The 24,188-nt window shown below is 45.3% G+C and overlaps 2 protein-coding genes across 2 annotated transcripts; both read left to right on the top strand.

Moving 5' to 3' along the window:
• Nucleotides 1-140: 140 nt before the first annotated feature.
• SMG8 (SMG8 nonsense mediated mRNA decay factor) lies at nt 141-5,114 on the top strand. The gene is made up of 4 exons (XM_054646848.2): nt 141-1,888; nt 2,632-2,777; nt 3,163-4,038; nt 4,580-5,114. The coding sequence occupies exons 1-4, from the start codon at nt 205-207 to the stop codon at nt 4,775-4,777; spliced, it is 2,904 nt and encodes a 967-aa protein (XP_054502823.2). The 5' UTR covers nt 141-204; the 3' UTR covers nt 4,778-5,114.
• Nucleotides 5,115-6,116: 1,002 nt separating this feature from the next.
• On the top strand, nt 6,117-22,438 carry GDPD1 (glycerophosphodiester phosphodiesterase domain containing 1). The gene is made up of 10 exons (XM_054647137.2): nt 6,117-6,629; nt 10,790-10,832; nt 14,147-14,282; nt 14,859-14,904; nt 15,442-15,560; nt 16,364-16,453; nt 17,172-17,305; nt 17,791-17,850; nt 18,604-18,655; nt 19,204-22,438. The coding sequence occupies exons 1-10, from the start codon at nt 6,494-6,496 to the stop codon at nt 19,324-19,326; spliced, it is 939 nt and encodes a 312-aa protein (XP_054503112.1). The 5' UTR covers nt 6,117-6,493; the 3' UTR covers nt 19,327-22,438.
• Nucleotides 22,439-24,188: the final 1,750 nt, after the last annotated feature.

The raw sequence follows: 24,188 nt of genomic DNA, 5'->3' as shown, positions 1-24,188 counted from the left end.
GTCACCCCCGGGCGGTCCCGCCGTGCTGTCACTCCCGGCCCTGCGGTGCCCACCGTGCTGTCACCCCCGGGCGCTGCCGCCCCCCAGTGCCCGCCCCCCGTGCCCGTGTCCGCGCCCTCCGGGGCGGAGCCGCTCATGCGCGGGGCCGGGGCCGGGGCTCCGCCGCTTCCGGCCGGGAGCGGGGGCCGGGAGCGGGGCCGGGCGATGCCGCTGCCCGGGGCCGGGCCGCCCGGGGCCATGGGCACGGCCGTGGGGCCCATGAGCCTGCGGGAGCTGCTGCTGGCGGCCGAGGCGGGCGGCGCGGCGGGCGGCGAGGACGAGGTGTGCGTGGTGGGCATCTTCGGCAAAACCGCGCTGCAGCTCTGCTCCGAGAAGGAGGCCCTGGTGAGCACCGTGTGCGACCGGCAGGTGTTCCCGCTCTTCCCCGAGGAGGATCCCGAGCTGGCGGACGGCGCCGCGGGGCAGGAGGGGGACCCGGCCACCAAGGACTACAACCAGCTGCAGGCGTACTACAGCCAGGAGAGCCGCGTGCTGTACCTGGTGCTCACCTCCATCTGCGACACGCCGCAGCTGCTGCGCGCCTGCGGGGACCTGGCGGCGGCCGAGAACAGAGAGGCCGGGCCCGGCCACCCCTCCGGAGGCCCTGCCCCGCTGCCCCACGCCGAGGCGCACGAGTTCTGGAAGCACCAGGAGAAGCTGCACTGCCTGAGCCTCCTCTACCTCTTCTCCGTGTGCCACATCCTGCTGCTGGTGCATCCCACCTGCTCCTTCGACATCACCTACGACCGCGTGTTCAGGGCGCTGGACGGGCTGCGGCAGAAGGTGCTGCCCTCCCTGAAGGCTGCCATCAAGGACTGTCCTGTCGGCAAGGAGTGGAAGCTCAACTGCAGGCCATGCCCTCCACGCCTCCTCTTCCTCTTCCAGCTCAACGGGGCTCTGAAGGTGGATCCGCTGCCAAACAGGGGTCAGGACCCCTGTGGTCACCTGGAAAAGCCTCCTCCCAAGAAGCATTCCCCCAAGAGGAGGCTGCAGCACGCTCTGGAGGATCAGATCTACCGCATCTTCCGCAAGAGCCGGGTGCTGACCAACCAGAGCATCAACTGCCTGTTCACCGTGCCTGCCAACCAGGCTTTCGTGTACATCGTGGCTGGTGGGCCCCAGGATGGAGACGATCCCGTGGCCATGCTTCTCGACCAGCTCAGGAGCAACTGCACCATGAGAGAGACTGACTCGCTGCTGGCTCCCACCCTGTCGGGACCCAGGAGGTATCAGATGATGAGGCACGGCCGGCAGCAGCTCTCCTTCCATGCAGAGAGTAGCAGCTCCAGCTCCAGCTCCTCTGGGCAGCTCGTGGACTGCACCCTCAAGGAGTTCTTGTGGCAGCACGTGGAGCTGGTGCTCAGCAAGAAGGGCTTTGAAGACAGTGTGGGGAGGAATCCACAGCCCTCTCACTTTGAGCTCCCAACCTACCAGAAGTGGGTGGCAGCTGCTCTAAGACTCTATGAAGTGACCATCGAAGGCAAAGACGATGACCCGACCTGTGGCGAGCTGAGCTCAAAAATCATGAGCAGCATCAAAGTTTTGGAGGGCTACTTAGACATAGACACCAAGTTCTCCGAAAACCGTTGCCAGAAGGCTCTGCCCATGGCCCACAGCGCCTACCAGTCCAACCTGCCCCACAATTACACCATGACAGTGCACAAGAACCAGCTGGCCCAGGCCCTGCGTGTGTACAGCCAGCACGCCCGGGGCCCGGCCTTCCACAAATACGCCATGCAGCTCAACGAGGACTGCTACAAGTTCTGGAGCAACGGGCACCAGCTCTGCGAGGAGCGGAGCTTGACGGACCAGCACTGCGTGCACAAGTTCCATCTGCTCCCCAAAGCAGGTAAAGGTGCTCACTTGTGCTTTGGTTTCATGGTTTAGTTTTGTATCTGGGTTAAAAATGCCTTAGGCTGAGAGCACCGGCTCTGAAATGTTGTGGGAGGTGGAAGTTTGCAGCTTTAAAGCCAGATGTTCAAGGACTGGGTGTGGCACTCGGTGCTGTGCTCCAGCTCACAAGGTGGTGACCAGGCAAAGGTTGGACACGATGGTCTCAGAGGTCTTTTCCACCCCAGATGATTCTGTGATCATCTCTACAGTGGGATCATAGCAGAGCTGATGTGCAGGTTTCCTTTATGTTGAGTTTAGGAGCCAGTCCACTGTTAGTAGTAACTCTTACTCTTATATTCTGATTTTAGCAGTAACTCTGATTCTGTCTTACTAGCTAAAAACAATTACATTGGAGTCCTCCTAATGAGAGGAGCCTAAGAACAAAATTCTCTAAAAAGCATAAGCATCCCCCTTTTTTTTAAATAACCTGATTGATCAGGGAGTCAAAACTGACTTCTGCAGGTTATTGCAGGCAGAAGAACTTTGAGCTTTCAGGAAGAGGTTGTAAAAACAAATAAGATTCGGTTTAGTGGTATAACCTCCACTGGAACTTTGTATTATTAAAAGTGGGAAACGGAGGAGTTGCTTGACAAACATTTTGTATTTGTGTACAGCAGGGAGGGAGCAATGGGTGAAGGGAATAAAGAAAGTTTCGAAGGGTGAGCAATTTGCCCAAGGTTTGATTGATTTTGCTTTTAGGGGAAAAGCCAGAAGCAGACAGAAATCCTCCGATTCTGTACCACAACAGCCGGGCTCGTTCCACGGGTGCCTGTAACTGTGGAAGGAAACAAGCTCCTCGGGAGGACCCCTTTGATATCAAAGCAGCTAATTATGACTTTTACCAGGTAACTCTTGGGTCTGTTGGTGCTTCAAGCAGTGCTTTTGTTCCATCTGCAGAGCCTGTATTCTGAAGTGACCACAAGTTTCCTCTTAACCTTACCAACATTTTGCTTGGGGGAGACGTTTCTGGGAGCAGAAATGGGCTGACCAGCATGGGCAGTTCCACTCTTTACCACACACACAGGAGCACCAGTTAATGCACCTGCTTACACTTAGAATGTGTTGGTCCATGTGAATTCTAAATAATCAGGTCTGTGGGCCGTGTTCCCATCACTGCTTTGGTTCTCACGTGGTGCAAATGTCTTAAATCTTAATTATAGCTGCTGAATGTTGTGGCTCTGAGCTCCCTCATCTCGGGGTGCATACTAAACCACCTTTTCTTTTTTGCAGCTGCTGGAAGAGAAGTGCTGTGGGAAACTGGAGCACATCAACTTCCCCATATTTCAGCCAAGCACACCTGACCCAGCACCTGCTCGGGACGAGGCATCGCCTGCCCCTCCGGAGGGCGAGATGGAGAAACTCAAAGAGAAGGAGCCTCAGACTCAGGGAGAGAGCACAGGCCTGAGCTTAGCCCTGAGCCTGGGCCAGTCCACGGGCAGCCTGGGCACTTACCCACCCGATGCCCAGGGTGCAGGGGACAATGCAGAGAGCCACGGGCAGAGCGGGGACTCCAAGGGCGAGAAGAGGCCGAGCCTGGTGGATCGCCAGGCGTCCACTGTCGAGTACCTCCCCGGGATGCTCCATTCCAACTGCCCCAAAGGCCTTCTGCCCAAATTCTCCAGCTGGTCACTGGTCAAGCTGGGGCCTGCTAAGGCTTACAACTTCCACACGGGCTTAGATCAACAGGGTTTTATCCCGGGAACAAACTATTTAATGCCTTGGGACATTGTCATCAGGACGAGAACTGAAGATGAAGGAGATTTAGACACCAATTCCTGGCCTGCTCCCAACAAGGCTGTTCCTGGGAAAAGGAGCGCCGTGGTGATGGGAAGAGGCCGGCGCAGGGACGACATCGCTCGGGCTTTTGTGGGCTTTGAGTACGAAGATGCACGTGGGAGGAGGTTCATGTGCTCGGGGCCTGACAAGGTGATGAAGGTGATGGGAGGGGGGCCGAAGGAATCTGCCCTGAAAGCCCTCAACTCCGACATGCCCCTGTACATCCTGTCCTCGACGCAGGGACGGGGCCTCAAGCCCCACTACGCCCAGTTCATGAGGCTCTTCGTGGTGGTTCCTGATGCTCCCCTGCAGATCACCTTAACGCCTCAGGTAGGGAGTGCAGCAGGGAATCTGGGAACAGCAGAGGCACGGCTGCTTGGGGAGACATTAATTAACAAGGGTGACAGCAAAAGGGTGTCAAGAAACTCCAACCCAAACCAGCTTCAGCCAACACAGTTGTTTCCAAAAGTATCTGTTACGTAAGCACTTGTGATTTCTCAAACTTCAAATTTATACTTTGTATAAAGTGAGTTTACAAAAATATTTTACCATGGATGAGTTATTGGCATTCCCTGTTGTAATAATGGCTTTTATTTAAAGAAAAAAAAAAAAAGCTAACAATGATTCTTTAAGAATGACTTTCTCATTTTAAATGTCATGGAGAAAAGCGGTGACTCATTGCTCAATTATTATTAGTTACAATCTGAATTTTTAGAGGTGAAAAAATGTTGGTATTCCTAGCTGGAGAATTCTTCACTGTTTCTTCCATTTTTATTTCAATACATATTTGAAAAAACTCCATTTGCATTTGATTACTTTTTAAGGTAGTAATGCTGTTTGCTTACCTACTGATGTTTTCTTTTGCCTTTAGGTTCAGCCAGGACCACCACCCTGCCCTATATTTTACCCCGAGAAGCAGGAAATCACCCTTCCCTCTGATGGACTCTGGGTGCTGAGGTTTCCCTACGCCTACGTGACAGAACGGGGGCCCTGCTTCCCTCCCAAAGAAAGCCAACAGTTAATGAGCTACAAAGTTCTCCGAGGAATACTGAAAGCAATCACACAATAAGAATGGTTTTGGATATCTCTGTTTGAGGTTAAGAAGGATGTCTTCAATCCAGCTCATGGGTTTTTGTTGCCCAACACTTGTCACTGCAATTGTATGAAGCCCCTACTGTATTTCACTGGAATGCGGTCAGATTGGAAATAAAGTTGATATCAAAGCAGGAAAAGGGATCTGAGACATGTAAATTTTCCATTTATTAAGTTTTCATATGTAAAAAATAAAAGCTGGTTTTCGTAAAGTGCTGATCCTGTATTACTAAATGTTTAGATGACAGTGCTTTTCCCCATCCTGTCTTTTGTATACCTGTTTAGAAATATTAAAAAATTAGCACTGCCTGAAATCAAGAGTTTACTTTGTCATATTGAGGCAATGATGAGAAAAATCTTTTCTTTTCCTGAACAAGCTATTTGTATGTAAATGATGCTTTTAATGTGATGATAGGAGAAATAATTTTGTCTTAAAAAAAAAAAAAGATACTTCAGTTCTGATGTATATTAACAGCAAAGCCAGAAACTGTGCTCACCTGTATCAAGTGACTCTTAAGTGCCAAAAAATCAGCCACAGTAAATTGACTTTTAACTGAGGTAAGATGTAAGGCTGTATGCTGAGACCTAATTTAATTTCTAGAATATTTGTTTCTAATTAGCATGCACACAAAATTTAATTTGCCAGTTTGCTACAGTACAGTAATTACACTGCATGACCGGAGCTGAGACCTGGTTTCTGCTCAGAATACGACATCTGTGAGGGTCTGGGTGAGGAAAAGACATCTCTTCCTATGGAATGCAGCAGTAGGGCTTGGGTTAGATGGTCTTTAAAGATCTTTTCCAAGCATTCTGTGGTTCTGTGATCTCTCAGGGGCTGGATGTGGGAAATGTGTCCCTCCCATTGGGAATATGACATCGCTGAGGGAGTGGATGAAGAAAACACATCCCTGCGTTTGGAATGTGATATCTCTGAAATGGAATGTGATATCTCTGAGGGGTTGGGTGTGGAAAATGCATCCCTCCTGTTTGGAATACGACATAAGGGGCTGGACTAGGTGATCTCTAAAGATCCAACCCAACTGTTCTATGATTTTATGACCTCTGAGGGGGTGTGTGGGGAAAGAGCATCCCTCCCATTTGGCATATGACCGGTCTGAGGGGCTGGGTGGGGGAAAACACATCCCTTCCTTAGGAATACGACATCTCTGGGGGGCTGGGTGTGGGAAATGCATCCTTCCACCTGTGAGGAGAGAGCCGGCACAGGCAGGTGAAAAATAAAATCGTGTAATTGAGAATTACCCCGCAGCACTTGCGAAGCGCTTTTTGACCGTGACAGCCCCGCCCATGAGGCGGGCGCTGGGCGGGGGTGTGGAAAACACATCCCTCCACCTGAGAGCAGACAGCCGGCACGGCGCAGTTGGGAATTAAGGCGTTTAATTGGGAATTACCCGCAGAGCGATTGGGAAGCAGCGGCAGCTGCGGGCAGCCCCTCAGGGCCGGGCGGGAAGGGAAGGACGCGGGGCCGCCGCGCCTGCGCGCTGCGCTCCTGGCGGTGCCGGGGCGGCTGCGCGGGCGCAGAGGCTGCGCTCCCTCAGAGCCGCCGCCGCCGCTGCTGCTGCCTCGGAGCCTCCGCGTCCCGCAGCGGCTCCGCCTCGCTGCGAGCCGGCTGCGGGCTGGGACACGGACACGGACCGCGGCAGGACGGGCCGGGACAGCCGGTGACAGGTGAAGGATGTCGGCCACGCTCTACGTGCTCTCCACGCTGGGTGGATACGTCCTCACCTCCGCGCTTCTCCTCAAGTGCCCGGGGCTGCTCCACCGGCCCAAGCGGCAGCGCTTTCGCTGCCGGCACATCTCGCACCGCGGCGGTGAGTGAGGGGGTGCGGGGATGGAGGCGAGGGGATGCGGGAGCCTTTCTGCTCTCTGCCGCTCCTGAGGGACGGTCCCCGCCCGGCGCTCGGGGCTCCGCGGCCCGCGGGCGCTGCTCCCTCACGACCCCGGGGCGCTGCTCGGGCCCCCGGGCGCGGGCGGCTCGTGAGGGACTGCGCGGTGTCCGTGCCTTGCAGCGGGCTCCCTTTAAACCTTCCTCCCTCAGCCTAATTTTAGGTGCCACCTGCTGACCAGTGCCTCGGTTCAGCGCGGAATTAATCTCCGAAGTCCGACCGCGCTAGTCGAAAATCAGCTTTTTTTTTCTATTTTTTTCCTTTTTTTTTTTAGTTATGGGGCGTGATGTTTTCCCTCTCAAACACGTCTATTTTTTTTTTTTTTTTCTTCTGACGATTCTGTATCCTGGCATTTTTCTCCCCAACCAGATGGGCGTCTGGCTGTTGCTTAGGTCAGGTACAAGAGAGCAATTTTCTTGCTTCTGACCTCCTGTTTGCTTTGCTTTCTGCTTTCAGGGGAAGCAGAATTTGCTGTGATTCTGTTCTTGTTCCCCTCGGTGTTGCAGGCAGACAGTGAATGGCTCAGTGCCCTGGGAAAACCCTCTTGCATTTGAAAGTCAGGCATGTTAATTCCGTCTAAAATAGGCTTTTAAGTTTCTCCCAGCTATTCCAAAGCATTGGAAGGGGGAAAATGCAGTAAGGTGTGTCTTCCTGTTCTGTAGAGATCAGCTCTGTGCTCTTCCCTGCTGCCTCACCTCATTTTTGAAAATAGGTAGTTTGCTAGTAAATATTTTTCGATATTTTGTGTGAGAGATGTCTGGTGCCGAGTTTAAACAATTTTCAATATCAAACTCAGTGCCAGTTTACGTAGGGGGTGATCACAGTTTTAGCCAGTGGTCCTTGACAAATGCTGCTGCCTTGAATTATTGAAATCTAAAAACTGGATCTGATCTCGTAATGATTTTATTCCGGGCGCTTCTTTCCTTTAGTTCATTTGGCAGTTTAAGTTTCTTTGTAACTAGTTTTAAGTATACCGTAAAATGTAGCTTTTTGTGTGGACTATCTGTATTATCTGTTACTTGGTATTTATATTTTTCCTTCAAAAAATATAGAAAGAAAAGGTTCTTAATTTAAGCGTTTCCTAATTTGGTTTTTTTTTTTTAATTTGTAAACTGTTAAAAACTTGCAGGCGACTTTGTTGGAACTTAATCTTCTGTTCTCACTCCTTTGCAAGCGCCTTAGTTAAGATACACAGCCCCGAGCCTGGAATGCGAGGGCTCGGCCCGGTGGCTCTGAGCTCCATCGGAACTGCAGCAAAGCCTCGCTCAAGGCAGGATTATTCCTCAGGCATTCAAAGTCCACGGGCTGCGAATTGTTCCTGTGAAATCCACCTGAGGCGGGAGGGCAGCCCTGGACGTTCCCGCAGCTTTTTGCCCATCCGAGGCTGAAGATCACTCGTGCTTTGCTCTCCTTGGTGTTTACCCTGTAACATAAATTCCTGCGGGACTTGAGTTCCCGGCTTCAGTCACGCTGTAGCTTTAGACTCAGTGTCATGTTTCCTATTGCATTACTCCAATTAGCTTAACTTGTTTGGCTTTTTCCTCTCTGCGATGAAACCTTGTACAGTCAGGTTTTTTTAAAGTCTGAGGGGCTTGATTTATGGTGCTTTTTCATTCAAGGATTTTGTCACCTCGTTTCATAGAATCATCCCTGAATTATTTCTTCATGTCTGCATAATTTTGAAATTGGTCATTTCTGAGGGCAATTATTGAGTCTTGATATTGTGTGTTGGAGTCCTCTGTCAATGCCAGCAGCCCTGGGCTGCAGGGTCTCAGAGAGAGGGTAGCATGATGATTTTTACACAGAATAATTCAGATTGGAAGGGACCTCTGGAGATTGCATCTGACCAGAGCAGGTTAACCAGGACCTGGTCCAGTTAGGTTTTGAGTACATCCAGGGATGGAGCCTCCACAACCTCTCCAGGGAGCCTGTTCCAAAGTTTGCTCACTCCTGCAACAAAAAAGGGGTTTTTCTTACATTTATAAACTGATTTTCCTGCATTTAAACCTGTTCCCATTCCTCTTGTCCTTTCCCTGGGCACCACCATGAAGAGTTTGCCTGAGTCTTTACTCCCTCCCATGCAGTATTTACATGTGCAGGATCCTTTCCAGACAAAACAATTCCAGCACCCTCAGCCTCTCATCCCTTGATTTTCACAGCCCTTCCTTGGACTTTCTCTGGTAGATCCAGGTCAATCTTGTGCTTTGGAGCCCAGAACTGGACGTGGTGCTCCAGGTGTGGTTCCAGCAATGCTGAGCAGAGGGGAACAATCACCCCAAAACCTCAGAGGGTCACCTCCTGAGGCAGTGCTTGGTGCTGGCTCTCTCTTGGCCCTGGTGGTGCTTGCAGAGTGGGAATGTGCCCTCCTAAAGCCTGGATGTGCCATTTTGGCTGGGGAGGGTCTGTTCCTCACAGGGAATGAGCCCATGAAGCTGGAGGGGTGTTTGAGGGAGTGTCAGGAGCCCTTTGGTCAGCCCAGCCCTCTCACTTTTCTGGGAGAAAATTACTTTTATCTATTAACTTGTGTAGTTCCCTTTTCTGCCTGTGGTTGCTGGTTTAGAATTCCTCTTTCAGCTGATCTCTCAACTTTGTTCCTCATTTCCCCCATTTGACTCACCAGCCCTGCTATGTCACCATCCCTGGCCCTTGACCACCTCCCTGCCATGTGATTTGTCAGATCAGCCACCTCAAACTTTTATCTTTGCAACTTTCTGCCCAGGAATGCCTGGGTACTCTTGCTTTGCTCACAGATTGAAGCCTTGACTCAGGTGTTTTGGTCCTTCCCTCACTGCTCAGGATGTATGGGCTGGATTGCCACAGCTGATAAGTTATCTAAAAACCTCAATTATTACTGCAGTTAATTTGTAACTGATCAGCCAGGCCCTGTGCAGGGGATTCCCATTTGTTGGGCAATCACCAGATGGGTACCCTGAGGTTCTCCTGCTCTCCTCTGTCCCTTGGTTCACTTTTCCTACTCAGCCAACTCCCAGTGCTGCAGTCAGATCCCATAAAATGCTGGTGAATGTCTGATCACAGGAGCTGCTGTGGTCTCACCATATTGTTTTACATTCAACCCTGCAGATTTTTGTCATCGTGCTTCTAAGTCTTCCATTTTGTACACCTGCCTGAGAACAACAATTTTAAATTGGTGGTTGTGCATTGCTTTAATTAAGTAACTGAGCACAGGTTTAGGTAAGTATGTCCTGGTGAGGCTCTGTTAATAGGCAAGGCCTTAATTGGAGCTCTTATAATTGCTGTTTACAAAGTCTGTCATTCATTACTGTCAGAGAGCAGGTGAAATTTGCACAGATATCTTCATCAGCACGTGTATCCTCCTGAGGTTGTTTTGTTTTCCAGTCTATAACATTGCCTCAGAAAAAGGCTGAAAAAGGCACAACCTTTTCCAGTCCCTAATCAGGCTGATTTTTAAAGATTTTTATGCAGAGATTGCTGGCTTAGGACTTGCAGAGTTTAATCCTGCCTGAGAGAAAATGAAATTTGCTTGTCCTTTCATTTCTTAGCTGAAATGGATGTGAGTTTGATTCCTTGTGTGTGAGACCTCCCTTCTCCTGCAGCACAGACCTTCATTGGCAGATCTGTGCTGGCTGGGGAATGTCCTTGCACTGAGCACAGGTTGGCACCTATTTCACCCCAGCTGGGTTATACATTTAGAGGGTGTCAGCTTTAGACTGGCTTGGGTGCTTTAATTCATAGCTTTTTTTTGTTATTTTTTTTCTCTCTTGTTACTCTTCCCATCAACTCTCAACTCCATTTTTGCATGTGCTTTCCCTGTGCCTGTGGGGCTTATTGTCCTAGCTAAATACCTCTGGTAAAACAAACACTTTGGTTTGAATATTCTAAATGTTACACAAATCCAAGATCAATTCTTTTTTTAAATAATTTTACCTGAAGAAGGTTGTGTCTCTCCAGAACATTAGTGGCAACAGAGATTTCTGCCTTGAGCTTCACCCTAATTTCTCAAAATATGTATATTTTTAGAACCTGCTACTTTTAAATGATATTTTCAGCGGGATTGAGGGGAGGAAAAGGATTTAGTGTAAGTTTTATTTTTGTTGTTTCTGTAGGTGCTGGAGAGAACCTGGAGAACACGATGGCAGCCTTTCACCAGTGAGTACAGAAGGATGAGAACATCTAAATATTCTGAGGTGTTCTCAGTGTCTTTAGTGAGAGAAACACCAAGGGAGGAGGTGGGAATCCTCAGTTCTTTGGGGTCCCAGTGTCCCATTTCTGAAAGCCAGCTCTCCTCTGGATAACCCCTGTGCATTGCCAAACATCCACTCCAGTTTCACCAGGAGGAGTTGGGATCCCACAAATTATGGTCTGTGCTCAGTAACAAATGGAAACAACCCCTGGGGCCTGTGCTAGCCAGCACACAATGCTGTGCTTGATGGTGATTACTTCTATTCATTAATTTATCTCTATCAAGCAGAAAATGCTGCTGTTTGTGTTTGTTTCCTGCACTCACACCCTACAGTCTTGCAATGTGTGAAAGCCTCTTAGGGCTTTAAAATGGGGCTGGGACCAGAAAGCCTTTTAAGCCTCCAGCATTGAAGCAGTGAATTTTAACAAGGTTCTCAAAGGCATTTGAAGAAGCAGCAGATCTGAAACTCCAGCTGCTGCTGAGAAGGGACCCCATTATGTGGGCTCCTCTTTGTTTAGTTTGGGGTTTTTCTGATTTGCTTTGTGCTAAGAAGCCTCAGCAGTTTGCTGTTTCCCTGCAGCCTGAGGGGTGCCAGCTTTCCCAACCAAATAAAAGAAAGTTCTGCACTATTTTCTATCTCCATGGAAGCTCAGCATAGTTTTGTGTGGCTTTTTGTTTGGTTGGGTTTTTTTTCCTGCTGGCCTGCCTTTTTGCAAGTCTGCTACCAGACTTTCTGAAAGTGCTTCTTCCTTTTTTTTAACCATTTCTTAATTTTCATTTCATATCATACACACTCATTCTGTACACAAAGAGCTCTTGCAAGGGAAGTTACTCCATTATAATAAATAATTCCATAAATCCTCTATTTTTATTTTATTCCCAGAAATAAGCAGTAATACTTAGAGTAAGGACTGTGCTGGGGGAAATACATTTTATGATGAATTTTTCTGACTCTCTTCTGCCCATTTCAATAATTTTAGAGCTGTGGTGGGACAAATGCTTGGGTGCTTTAATTCATAGCTTTTTTTGTTATTTTTTTTTCTCTGAGGTCCAGTTTTTGAACCCACAGCAGCTGCCAATAGCAAAGTTCATCAGAGCAAAGAGAGCCAGGGCAGCTCTGCAGGAAGCAGAGCAATTTCCCCCTGTTAGGAGTGGAAACTCTTCTGGCTCCTTTTGGGAAGGGGTAAAGGCTTTGTCCATGCCCTTTGCTCATTCCCATCTTCACAAATAAGTAGCAAAAGGAATGGGGTAGGAAATCAGTGATCTGGCTGGTGCAAACTGGTCAGGATTGGCTCAAAGAGCTGCTGTGAGCTGATCAATTGATTCTCCATCAGATTCTGTGTGAAGCCAGCCAGGGTGTGTCTGCAGGAACTGTCCTTGCAGGTTTGCACAAGCAGGAACATTTGCCTGTTGCTGTAGCTGAATCCAGAGGAGAAAGTTTCTATTGGGGGAGGAAACCTTTATTGGCAATTTCAGTTTCTGTACTGCTTAATTTCCAAATATTCTGGGAGGAAATGAGAAGCTTTTTGTACCAAAGACAATATTTTTTTTAGTTTTGTTTTATTGGGTAAGATGCATAATAGATGGGGGGGATAGGATTATAATCTTGTTCTACCATATTTAAATGCTTCTGTGGTGGTTTTAGATTATAAACCAACAGATTTTAAGCAGGAGCACTCTCACCCTAATTTACAAATGTGAGCCTACCTCACAGCTTGAGTTCTGGAGCAGTTGGATCTGAATCCACAATGATGTTCTGAATCTGGAGCCTTCTCTGGAGCAGTGTGAGTTTGACAGAACAAACTGATTTCCAGCTGGGACAGCTCAGCACTTGAGGAGCTTATTTAGCACTGAGCTGCTTGTAAGGGCCTGGCAAAGCCTCAAATCTGGTAACAAGGAAAGTTCTTGTTCTCCCCTTTCCATGCAGCAGCAGCCCTGGTTTTCTAAAGCAAGAAATATTGCTAATAAAAATCTGCTGGTGAGCTGATAAAAGATGGGAACAGCTACAGATTTGGCAAATCTCCTGCAGCAGATTTGGAGTTGCTTTCCCTCAGGAGGAAAAAATCACCCAGTACAGCCTGTGATTCTCCATATGTAACAGGATTCTGTTCCTCTTCTAATTCTTAATTAGCAGCACTGGCAAACAGTTCAGAAATTGGCTTTAATTTGACAACCCTCCTTGATCATCATCCCAGCTGGAGCAGAAATTGTGTTGAACACTTTGGGGAGTGTGTTCTGATTTATTTTTTGGTTTGTTACTCCCTCAGTGGATGCTCATGGGCTGTGTTCAGCAGCCAATAAAGCCCAGAAGGAAAAGGTGGTTTCTGAATTTACAGAGCTTTGGCTCTCAGGTAGGCACAGCTCACAGGTGCTGTGGGTTTGCTCAGAGCTGGATAAAAAGGTGTTGAAGGAAGAGTTCAGCCTTTTATCAGTGTGCTGGAATGGCACCTCTTTTCTAGTTAAATGAGCAATTCACTGCTCATTGCAGTAAAGCTTTTTTTTGTTCTGGTGGGAGGTTTCTTGTTCTTATATCCATCAATATCATTATTACTTTTTGCTTTCCTTACTCCTTCTATGAACCAAACTACTATGGAGTGGAATTGGGGTTGGATTAGAGCTTTTCAAAGCAGTGGGTTGGAACAGGAATAGTTACTTTGCTTTGAAAACTATGACTGGATGTTTAGTGGTTTATTTCCTTTTTAATTTAAATTAAAACTTTTTCATTAAAACAATAGTTTCAGGTTGTTTTGCTACCCAATAAAACAGCCAAAAGCCTGAAAGTCCCACTGCTATTTTCCTGATCCATCCCTTCCTGATTAATGTAAATAAAGTTTAAAAAACAACAACTTTGACACCCCTGTCATTTGTTGTTTCTAACCACAAATTCAATTTCCTTTTTCAAAACCTCCCTTCCTGCAGTGGGCAGATGTGCTGCTGCTGTAAACACCCCACTCCAAACCCTGACCCAATCCTTTAGGAGCAGGTTTCTCAATCCTGGGCTGGCAGGCTGCAATCCACAGGTGAGCTTCCCAAATCCTGAGGGAGACACAGCCAAAAATCCCATCTCTGCTTCCAGAGCTGTCGTTTATTCTTGCATCAGCTTCCCACTGCAGCAGGATTGTGAGGATCCCTGTTTGCTCCTTGCTTTGCAGCAGGACTGGGAGGATTCCTTGCACCATTAGAGCATCCAAAGCCCTTCCAGTGGGGTTGCTTTGTGGAATTTGTTGGGTTTGGAGCTGCACAAAGCACCTGAGTGGCTCAGGGCAGCCTTTCCTTGCAGCGCCGTTAATTTGGGGACAGACATGTTGGAGCTGGATTGTCACCTGACAAAAGATGAGCAAGTGGTTGTGTCCCATGATGAGAACCTCAAGAGATCAACAGGAGTTGATGTCAACATATCTGACCTCAAATACTCGGTGAGTTGAGGAGGAAATGGGCTGGGGGGTGTTGAAAAGGGCATTTGTGGGGTGGGCAGGGGGCTCTGAGTGTGCCTGGTGCCCAGAACCAAAGGGGAGGATTCACCTCAATGAAAAACCCAAACCAAAAACCCAGCCTGACCTAAACCACCCTCCCTGTGCAGTCAGGAGATCACACCTGGCACATTGCACAGGGGAATTTATCCTCAGTGTCAGCCTGGGTGAATGGCTCTGAGCTGGGGCGTTTTGTCACACCCATGGCACAGGGACAAAAGTTCTTCTGCTGTCACCAGTTTTTTAGTGGGAAAACTGGGAGATGGATCCCTCTGCCTCAACAGTGGAATTGTCAGAATTCTCAGATACCTGGGAAAGTTTTGCTTTGTTCCATTACAGGTGACACAAATCTAAGAATGCCAGATAGTTCAATTAATACTGGAAGTGGTGCTACTAAACCATTTTTTTGGATGAGGAGATAAGTGGCTTGTGAATTAGGATTTTTTTTTTGGTCTTTTGGGAGGAGGGTTTGGATTATATCCCTGCATTTGAATTTATGTTCCATTCCTCTTTATTTTTAAGGAACTTCCACCCTATCTCTGCAAGCTGGATGTCACCTTTCAGAAAGGTGAGATGTTTGTCTCTTGCTGTTTCAATTTTCCATTTGGCAAAGGGAACAGAAAAGTGCATTTTCTTCTCTCAATATCATGACAAAAGAAGTTTCAAAAGAAAAATACAGCCCTGGCTGTAGAAAGCAGTACAGTAGTTACTGTAGGTGTGACTTGGAGTTCAGAAGGAAATTTTGTTCTCATTTGGTCTTTTTCACATTCATCTCATTGCATTTGGTGTGTGGTAACTGAGCCTGTGTTTGCTATTTCAGGATTTTAATGTTGCCTGCACTCCTACTGTTGCTAAATAATGAGTGAATTTCATGAAGTTAAACCCTGAATGTGCAACATGCTCAGGGCATTTTCATTATGGAAATGAGCTTGTCATAGTTAATTACAGCTGAATGAAGTCATGTTTTGTTTAAAAATGTGCTTATCCTTGGAACTTTATACTTTTAACATAAAAGTTTGAAGGTAACGAGTGCTCTGACATTTCTGCTGTTATCTGTGGTTTGCTAAAAGTGGCCACAGCAGTGAGAAATTTCTTGTTTCCCCAGAAAGTCAGTGTGAGGGGACAGACAACCGAATCCCACTCCTGCAAGAGGTGTTTGAGGCATTTCCAGAGATTCCTGTCAACATTGACATCAAAATGAACAATGATGTGTTGATCAGAAAGGTACCTGGGAACCTGCTGGGCTGGCAGGGCAATGCTGCTGATATTCCAGAGGGTTTTTGGAATTCTGGCAGTCTGTGATAGCAACATCTGTGTTCTGTGCTTCACCCTTCACATGTTGTGTGCTGCTCCCTGAGTGAGGTAATGCAGGAGACAGAGAAGGGATCTTGTGCAGGACATTCTGGAAAAGCTCTTTAGGACCCTTCATCTGGAGGAGAAACTGCTCCAGCACTGCTGGAGCCATGTTTGGTTTGTGCCTCATGGGAAGGATCTTCTTAGGGACTGCTGCTCCCCAAAGCAGCACAAAAATGATGTGATTGTGTAGGTAGTGATGATGTCAACATGTCTGACCTCAAATACTCAGTGACTTGAGGAGGAAATGGGCTGGGGGTGTTGAAAAGGGCATTTGTGGGGTGGGCAGGGGGCTCTGAGTGTGCCTGGTGCCCAGAACCAAAGGGGAGGATTCACCTCAATAAAAAACCCAAACCAAAAACCCACCCCAACCTGGAAGTCCCTGTGTAGATAGTAAGAAAGTAGAAAGTAACCTGTGTAGATGTGTTCAACACAGAGGGAAATCTTTCCAGAAAATATTAGTTTGTCATTTAGATTCCTTGAATTCTTTAAGGTTTTTTGTAGCTATAATCTGTTGTCCTGAACACCTTTTATTTCCCATCAAAGCATCCCAACCACCTTATGATGGGGGGGAAAAAAATAAAGACCATTTCCCTGGAATGATTTCCAAAGCAAGCAGAGTTTCAGTTCCTTCCCAGTGGCTCCAGGTGAGAGCTGTGCTTTCTGTGCTGCAGGTCTCAGAGCTGGTGAGTCAGTACAAGAGGGAGCACCTGACCGTGTGGGGCAATGTCAATTATGAGATCGTATGCAAGTGTTTCAAGGAGGTAAGGCTGAGTCCAGCTAAGCTTTGGTACTGTGTGCTCACAAATCCTCCAGAAAAGCACCCTGCAAATCGAGATTTAAGCAGCTGAGCCAGCCTTCTACTCATGGTGAGAAATTCTGTGCTCAGATTGTACTGCTGAAACAAGATTAGCACAGTTAACACTCCTCTACCCTGCCATAAAATACTTGAGCAATTAAGCTTAGTCATGTTTTATTCTTGTTTTATGAAATATAGGGCATTGCAATTTTATGCCAGGAGTTCTTAGAAGCCTGCTTTGCACATCATTCATCTGATAAAAGGCAATTTTTCCAAGGATTGCTGATTGTCTGTTTCTCTGCATGAAAATAATGGATGTGGCCACTAGTGGACACAGTTGCACCAGCATGAAGCTGTTCCTTCACAGCTGTAATTCTCCTCCTCCTTGTGCTGAGGAGTTTTACAATTTAGAATTAAATTAAAATTGTGCTTAGTCCAAGGGAGTGATGCACCTGAGTGAAATCCACCTTGTTGCTATTTCAGTCTAGTTGATGATTTCAATTTATCTGTGCAGGATAACACCCCATTTCTTACCTGAACAGCAGTTAAATTTATTCACATACAGCAGCTTAATCTCGGGTGTGATTGCTGAACTTCAGTCGTGCATTGATGAGTAAATTTAATTGCAACAGAGTCAAAATCAGAGTCAAGGTAACTGAGAATCTCTTTCCTGGCTCCTGCAGAACTCTGACATTGCCACCATCTTCTGTGCCCAGCGTGTCCTCCTGCTCCTTGGCCTGTTCTACACTGGGCTGCTGCCATTTGTCCCCTTCCAGGAGGAATTCTTTGAGATTCCCATGCCTTCCATCATCCTCAAGTGAGTTCCAGCCCACTGCTGCCCCAGTGTGGGGCTGGTGATCCCTGCTGCCTCCCTGAGCTGCTTTTGGGGGCTGAGGTTCCTTTTCTGTTGCTTTAGGCACTTCAGGATATTGCTGGGAGAATTCTGTGCACAGCAATAAACAGCAGTTCTGTACTTGTAATAAATTCTTGCTCTTTTCTCCTCTTTTCTTGAGCACAAATTTGTCTCTTGGCCCTATCAGACAAGTCAGCAGTAGGGTGGAAATGAGATTTCCCAATCTTTCTCATTCTTCACTCAAAATGCTGCAGAATTCTCATCTCTGCTGCTTCTCTTAAATGTAGCTCATTTCTCTTGTGTAACCCAATTCCACGTCACTGTCTTGAGCAGTGAAATTACTGCTCCAATTTGAGCAAGATTAATTCTTTATGTTCCTTTTGCTGGAACATCTCAACTAAGATTTTAATCTGTGCTCTGGTAATTTTTGGTTTTCTCTTCCTCAACAGGCTGAAAGAACCAGAGAAGATGTCAAAAAGCCAGAGATTTGTTATCTGGCTGGCTGACACGTAAGATTTTTGTCTGATTAAGTTTTTATTGATATTTTGCCTTTAAATTAACACTTGACTCAAATAACTAAGATTAGCTATTGCTGTATCTATGCATTATATATTTTCAGTTCCTTCCAGCTTTTTGTCAGTGCAGGATAAATCAGATCCAAATCTTATGTAGGTGTGCTTTATGCTTTTATTTTCCATACACTGAAGCTTTCTAAGGTGCAGTAACAGTGGGAATTATTCCCATTGTGTCTGTTAAGCTTCTGTCCTTAATTCTGCTCAGCTAATTAACATGCAATTAGATGCAGAATGCAGATTTTGTGGATGTGGCTGTTTCATAATGTTGTCAGAGGAGTGACACTGTTTGCCTCACAAGGCACACTTTGCATTTTAAGAATATCTGTGCTCCAGAGGGGATTTAGTCACAGCTTTTCAGTGACTGCAGTGTCTCCTGCCTCTGACATCTGTTAGTTTGATTTCTCCAGGACATTTTCCTGTCTTCTGGTGGGAAGGATGAAACCTCTCCTGAAAGCAGAGTGGTCCATCAGACCAGGTGTAAGGTCCCTGCAGGGTGAAGGATTTCTCTGCTGGATTTCATCTTCAGCAGAGCTGATATACTTGAATTACTTGAACAATTCCTAGAATTGGATTTTGCTCATGGAAAACTCTACACACTGCATGGGAACTTCACTGCAGGTCATCAACAGACACTGAGAATTCCATAAATACCTGAAGTTGTGAATTAACCTCCCTCTCCTTTCTCAGGCTGCTGATGAGGAAGGCACTGTTTGATCACCTCACAGCTCGGGGCATCCAGGTACAGTGGGAAAAGCTGAAGTGAGAATTCAAACCAGACACACCCAGACCTGAAGGAGGTTCCTGTTCCCCCCAGCAAGTTCTTTGTGTTTCTGGGACCATGAGCTGCTGTTTAGCTCCTGAGCAAAAGCTGCTGCTGTTCTATTTCCAGTGCTCTGCTTGCAAAGGAAGATTTGTACACCTGGGGGGGGGGAAAAAAAAAAGAGTTTTTCATTTAAATCTCTTGAAGTTTGGGGTATTTTTCCCCACTTCAAAATTAAGCATATAAAATAAAAAGCCTATAAAATAAGTCTATAAAAAAGCCTTTCACAAAATAATACTGATTTTTAGAAGGATACAAAGTCTCAGGTAGTGGAATTGGAGTCAGCAATAAAAATGTCCCCTTTGGAAGGGTGAGGGGGGGAAAGTCCAGCATCACAGTGTAATCATTTCTCATTTCAAATATGCAGTAACATCTCTCTCAGATCAAACAATTTAGGTTAAAAGTTACCTTTTAAATAGAAATGAGTATTTCCTGTAATACCTTGGTTGTTGTCTCCCATTTCACAGGTGTATATTTGGGTACTGAATGAAGAACAAGAGTACAAGAGAGCCTTTGATCTTGGAGCTACTGGAGTGATGACAGACTATCCAACAAAACTGAAGGAGTTCTTGCATAATTACCCAGCATGAAGGAAGAAAACTGAGAAAGTCCTTCCAGAACAGATTGTGAGCCAAGGATTTTCCTCACTAAAAAAAATAATTGGGGGCAGCATGCACAGATCATTTTTGTTGGAAAGATGTAACTGATGATCTGTTACCTTGTTGTCAAATCACTACCTAATGTCAAGGTTGTCTATTTATTTTAAACTTTAATGACATAGTTTACATTTGTAAATAGCTCATTTAGTAACAGCACACTTCACAAATGATGATGATTAGGAAGAGAATTGCTTGATAAGGTACCTGTAGATAATAAGCATCATTTTACCTGTCACAAGTGTTCCTAAGCAGCTGTCCAGACATGTCAGTTATTCCAGTTATATTCTAGTGAGCAGAAACTGAAGAATTTCTGAAAGTGTAGCCTGTGTGTTTGCATTTCTTGTGTTGCTTTTAGATTTCAGGTAACTTCTAGAGAAAAAAAAAAAAGAGATAAAGAAAAACAGGCACAGGAGAAAAACAGCAAAGCTGACTCTGTGGCTGGCCAGGTAGTGAGGTGTACTCAGTGAAGGTGGTCACTTCTAGCCAAAATTAACTCAGTACAGATAAATTCTATTCCTCTCACTGACAATAATGTTGAACTTGAGTTGGAGCTGGATCTGGAGCCTCTCTGAGGTGATGGCAGCACTGTGACTTGTTGGTCCAGGTCTGGACACAGGATTTAAATCAGGACCTGGGTTTGACAGGAAGTTCCAGCGCAGGGTCCAGCTTTGCCCCTGCCTCTGGCCTGCCTCTCATGGCAGTAGCTGAATTTCCAGGATGGAAAATTGCACTTGGTACAGATTTCACTCACTTTGAAATAGCCTTTTCACCATGTCCTAAAAGTCTTTTGCACATCTGTGGTTCTTGATGAACAGGAAGTTGTTTTTTAGGGTGAGGGACCAAAGAAGTCTTAAATTTGGTCAGGAGTTTCAGGGACAAATGAAAATGCTCCTATTAAATGAATTCACCCATAGCAGATTATGTGTATTTATAAAGGGAGGAAGTGTCAATCTAGAATGTGTACAGACTTTAGTCTTTTCTCTCCACAAAAATTCCTTCAATACCCATCATGTTCATGTGCATGGATGTGGGAATAACTGGCAAAAGCCAGGAAAGGCCAGTTAGGCAGGAAGGTATTTCTGGAAGCTTCCATGGTGCTGTGTCCTTGTGAGCAGGAGTTAACCCTGTGTCAGAAGCTTGGAGCCTGCAGTGCCCCTTGCTGTGCTCAGGTTGTGCCTGGGCCTTCAGGGCTTTGATTTTGTGGCTTAATGACCCCCAGTGTCCAGAGCTCAGTCACTGAATCATCAGATGCCCTCTCTAAACAGGAGTTGGGCTCCAGCAGTGTCTGCTTCTTGAAGGGACTCCATGTGAAAATAATAGATTTGAAATAATCAACACAGTAATCAGATGTGGTTTTACTGCAAGGAGCAGCCACTGTGCTAAAAACTGATTTTTAAGTCATTTTTTCCCCCTTGGTAGCTCAGATTTGGGAGGGTTCTTACTGCACCCCCCTGGCTGCTGTGCCATATTTATGATTGTGGAGCATCTTTGCTGTTCCACTGCCTGTCAGGAGGCTGTGAGGATGCCAAATCCATCTGCAGGGACAGGCTTTGTTTCTGCACCACAGTTCCTTTCTGAGGAACAGGTCTGGGTGAAATGGAAAAAAACTGCTGCCTTTAGGATTCAAGTGAACATGTGCTGATGGGGGCAGATGAGTTAATGTTGTCCTTTTGAATATCTGCCTGGTGAAGATGACTGCAGATCCAATTTCCTCCTAATTTAATCAGCCTTGTTGCTTATTGAATGGAAGAGAGGAAAATGTAACTCCCTAACTGTTCATGGGGGGAAAAGGATGAAATTATTTATGAGGTACTAAGCTTTCTGTTTCCCTCTCAGACCAGTTCTGTCTGGTCACATAAGTGCTAATAATCAGTCAAGTCACAGCTCTGCTGCTTTTTAGAAGCCACAGAGTAGTTATAGAAAATGTTCCACATGCAGCTCAGTAAATTAAAAAAAATTCCACCTTTCTGTCCTAATCTGGGTTTCTTAGCATTTGGTAGCTCCAGATAGTTTTTATGCAATGTGTGTTTTTTAAACTCAATTTTATTGCTGTTGAATTTGTAACACATGCACCAATATTAAGATACAGATATAATTATGGTTTTAGAAAATTCTATCAAAAACAGATTAAAACTGTTTTGTTTCAGTTAGGAAGAGCTAAGTTTTAAAATGCCAGTTTTGATCTCTGACTTACTTTGTATCAAGCTTCCCTCAACACTCAATAAATGAACAATTTTCCATTACTCTATATTGGATGATAAAACACAGGCACTGAAATGACAGTGTTTTATATTTAATTTTAATATTTTTATTCTCTCTCTAGCAGTAGAGATGGAAATTTCTGCCTTCTCAAATTCTCACCACATTTTTCAGCCCTATTTTGGTCAGACCACCAGTGTTCTGACATCTGATGGAGCTCCTGACTGTGCTGTTTGTACATTGACCTCTCCTGGATGAATCTGCTGCTCAATATCTGAAACTGGGTTGGGAGGGCAGGAGTCCAGTGCTGGAAAAGCTGCAGGGTTTATTCTGAGCCCAGCTTTGATCTCATGGCACAGGAAATGTCCCATGGGTGAATCCCAGCCCCAGTGCACGGGGCCTAGGCCATGAGAGCTGTTTGTAACAACCACCATGGACTTGGGGTAACTCTAAAAAACAAATCCTTGTTCTATCCAATCTTGTTTGGAATATTCCAGAATCGCTGTGTGATTTTTAAACCACTTGTACAGAAAAGCTTTTGTTGAGAACTTGCACAACTGTCCAGGAGGATGTTCAGTTCATCTCTCTCTGAGGTGAGATTCTTTTCAGGTACTTTTAACTCTAAATATTGTTTTAACACTGTGTTCTCAAGGCTGTTGCAAACTGGTTTGTGTATGAAGGATGACTGCATGGATTTCATGCACTTTGCATTTGCAGAAACTCTGGTGGACCTCTCTAGCTCCAAAGCCATGCAGTGATTTCTCTTGCCATGTGAAGAAGGATTTGATGCTTTTGAGATGTGGCACATTAAAACATCTTTGCTCATAAAAGGTCTAAAACTCAATGCTTGTTAGGTGTGACTTCTTTCCCTAAAAACCTAATTTCTGAGAGGGCTTTTGTGTTTACAATGTCCTTGGTTTGAGTTTGTGTTCACAGGAATTGCACCTGCAGCAGTTTCTGTCCTTTCTGATGATCAGCAGGGTAAAGTTTCCTCTAGTCCTAGAGGAAAAATACCCAGCTTTCCTTCTGGATTGCCATTAAATTACATTAAATAGTAGGTTTTAAGGTCAAGTGTAATTTTGAAGCCTTGAGGGTTCGTATTTAGGTGAGAGAGGTGAAGTGGGGGTTTGTGTGTTACAATATTCAGGAATTTTAAAGGATTTTTCCAGCACAATGAGAGGATTCTCCAGATGGCTCTGGATGCAATTTGATTTCTTAAAACACTTCCTAAATGTTTGGTAAACCAGAATGGGGAACTGAGGGCATTGCAGGGTCTTTTAACATGGAAAATATTTCTTTGTGACCACTGCAGCTGGTGTCACCTTCCATAAATCTGCAGCTCAAACAGAATATTCAGAACAACTTCACAATTGATTTATCCAAAGCAAGAAGGCTCGAGGTGCTGATTATTTTAAGGAATTTTCAGGATATATACTATACTATTATTTATATATATATATAATATAATTATAATAATAGAGTATATTATATAAATATAATGTATCTACTATATTAATATATTTTATTATAAAATATAATATATTATGTATTATAACTATAGTAATAGTTAATTTAATGAATATGAATATAATAATATAAAAATATAATCTATTTCTATATTTATATAATATAGAAATGAATATATTTTATATAATTTTATATATAAATTTTTATATATTATATAGACTATGTTATAGTTAATATAGATTTTAATATAAATTTTTATATAGAAGTATATTTGTATAATATACTTTTATATAAAATATTTATTTCATATATTTTATATATAATATATATAATTATATGATATAGTATATATTATATGTTATATCTATTATATATTATGTATATAATTATATATAATATATATAATTATACCTATTATATATATATAAAATATTTATTTTATATCTTTTTTAAATTTTTTTAAATATTGGCTTCCCCCTGAAATTCCCATAGCAGCAGGGCTGAATTTGGGTAGGAAATACCTGGGGCTGTCCCTGCTGGCTGCTGCCGCGGGAGGCCGCCAGAGCCCGCGCGTTCCCGCTGCATTTCCCGAGGGCTCCATCACCATCATCATCATCATCATCATCATCCCCAGCCATGGCCGGGCTGGGGAGCCCGCACTGCGGGGCTGCATCCCGGGGAGATGCTCCCTCAGTCCCAGATTTTACCATCCATCTATGGAAATCCCATGGAAAATCTGCATTATTGCTGCAGAAAGGAACGTGAGGGATCAGCTCTTGGCGTGGTTTGACAGCTGCACTGTCATGGCTTGGTGATTTTGGGGGTTTTTTTGTTGGAGCAAAAATAGTGAAATTGGGAAAATAACCCCCAAAACCTACTTCTGTTAATGATGGGAACATTGAAGGATGCCTCTGCATCAAAAATTTCAGATATTCCCATTTTAGAGAAAAAAGGCTATTCCCAAATAGAGAAAAAAGGCAATAGCAGGGGAGATGTCTTGGTTCCAAGGCCATTAGCACCTGCTGTAAATAAAATCCAGGAATGCCGAGAAACGGAGATTTTATCAGCTCCAAACACGCACTTCATTCCCAAGGCTGAGGCAATACCTCCGTGGGTGATCTGGTATT

Source organism: Agelaius phoeniceus, chromosome 20, assembly GCF_051311805.1.
Source record: "Agelaius phoeniceus isolate bAgePho1 chromosome 20, bAgePho1.hap1, whole genome shotgun sequence".
NCBI lineage: Eukaryota > Metazoa > Chordata > Aves > Passeriformes > Icteridae > Agelaius > Agelaius phoeniceus.
Note: the sequence above shows the minus strand (reverse complement) of the source record. Positions and strands in the feature narration are given on the sequence as shown.

Excerpts from the sequence above, each read along its gene's own strand:
- GDPD1 (XM_054647137.2), top strand. The coding sequence starts at position 6,494 with ATGTCGGCCACGCTCTACGTGCTCTCCACGCTGGGTGGATACGTCCTC. Across the intron at positions 6,630-10,789 it reads GCACATCTCGCACCGCGGCG|GTGCTGGAGAGAACCTGGAG; the intron begins GTGAGTGAGGGG and ends TTGTTTCTGTAG. Across the intron at positions 16,454-17,171 it reads TATGCAAGTGTTTCAAGGAG|AACTCTGACATTGCCACCAT; the intron begins GTAAGGCTGAGT and ends TGGCTCCTGCAG.
- SMG8 (XM_054646848.2), top strand. The coding sequence starts at position 205 with ATGCCGCTGCCCGGGGCCGGGCCGCCCGGGGCCATGGGCACGGCCGTG. Across the intron at positions 1,889-2,631 it reads CCATCTGCTCCCCAAAGCAG|GGGAAAAGCCAGAAGCAGAC; the intron begins GTAAAGGTGCTC and ends TTTTGCTTTTAG. Across the intron at positions 4,039-4,579 it reads AGATCACCTTAACGCCTCAG|GTTCAGCCAGGACCACCACC; the intron begins GTAGGGAGTGCA and ends TTTTGCCTTTAG.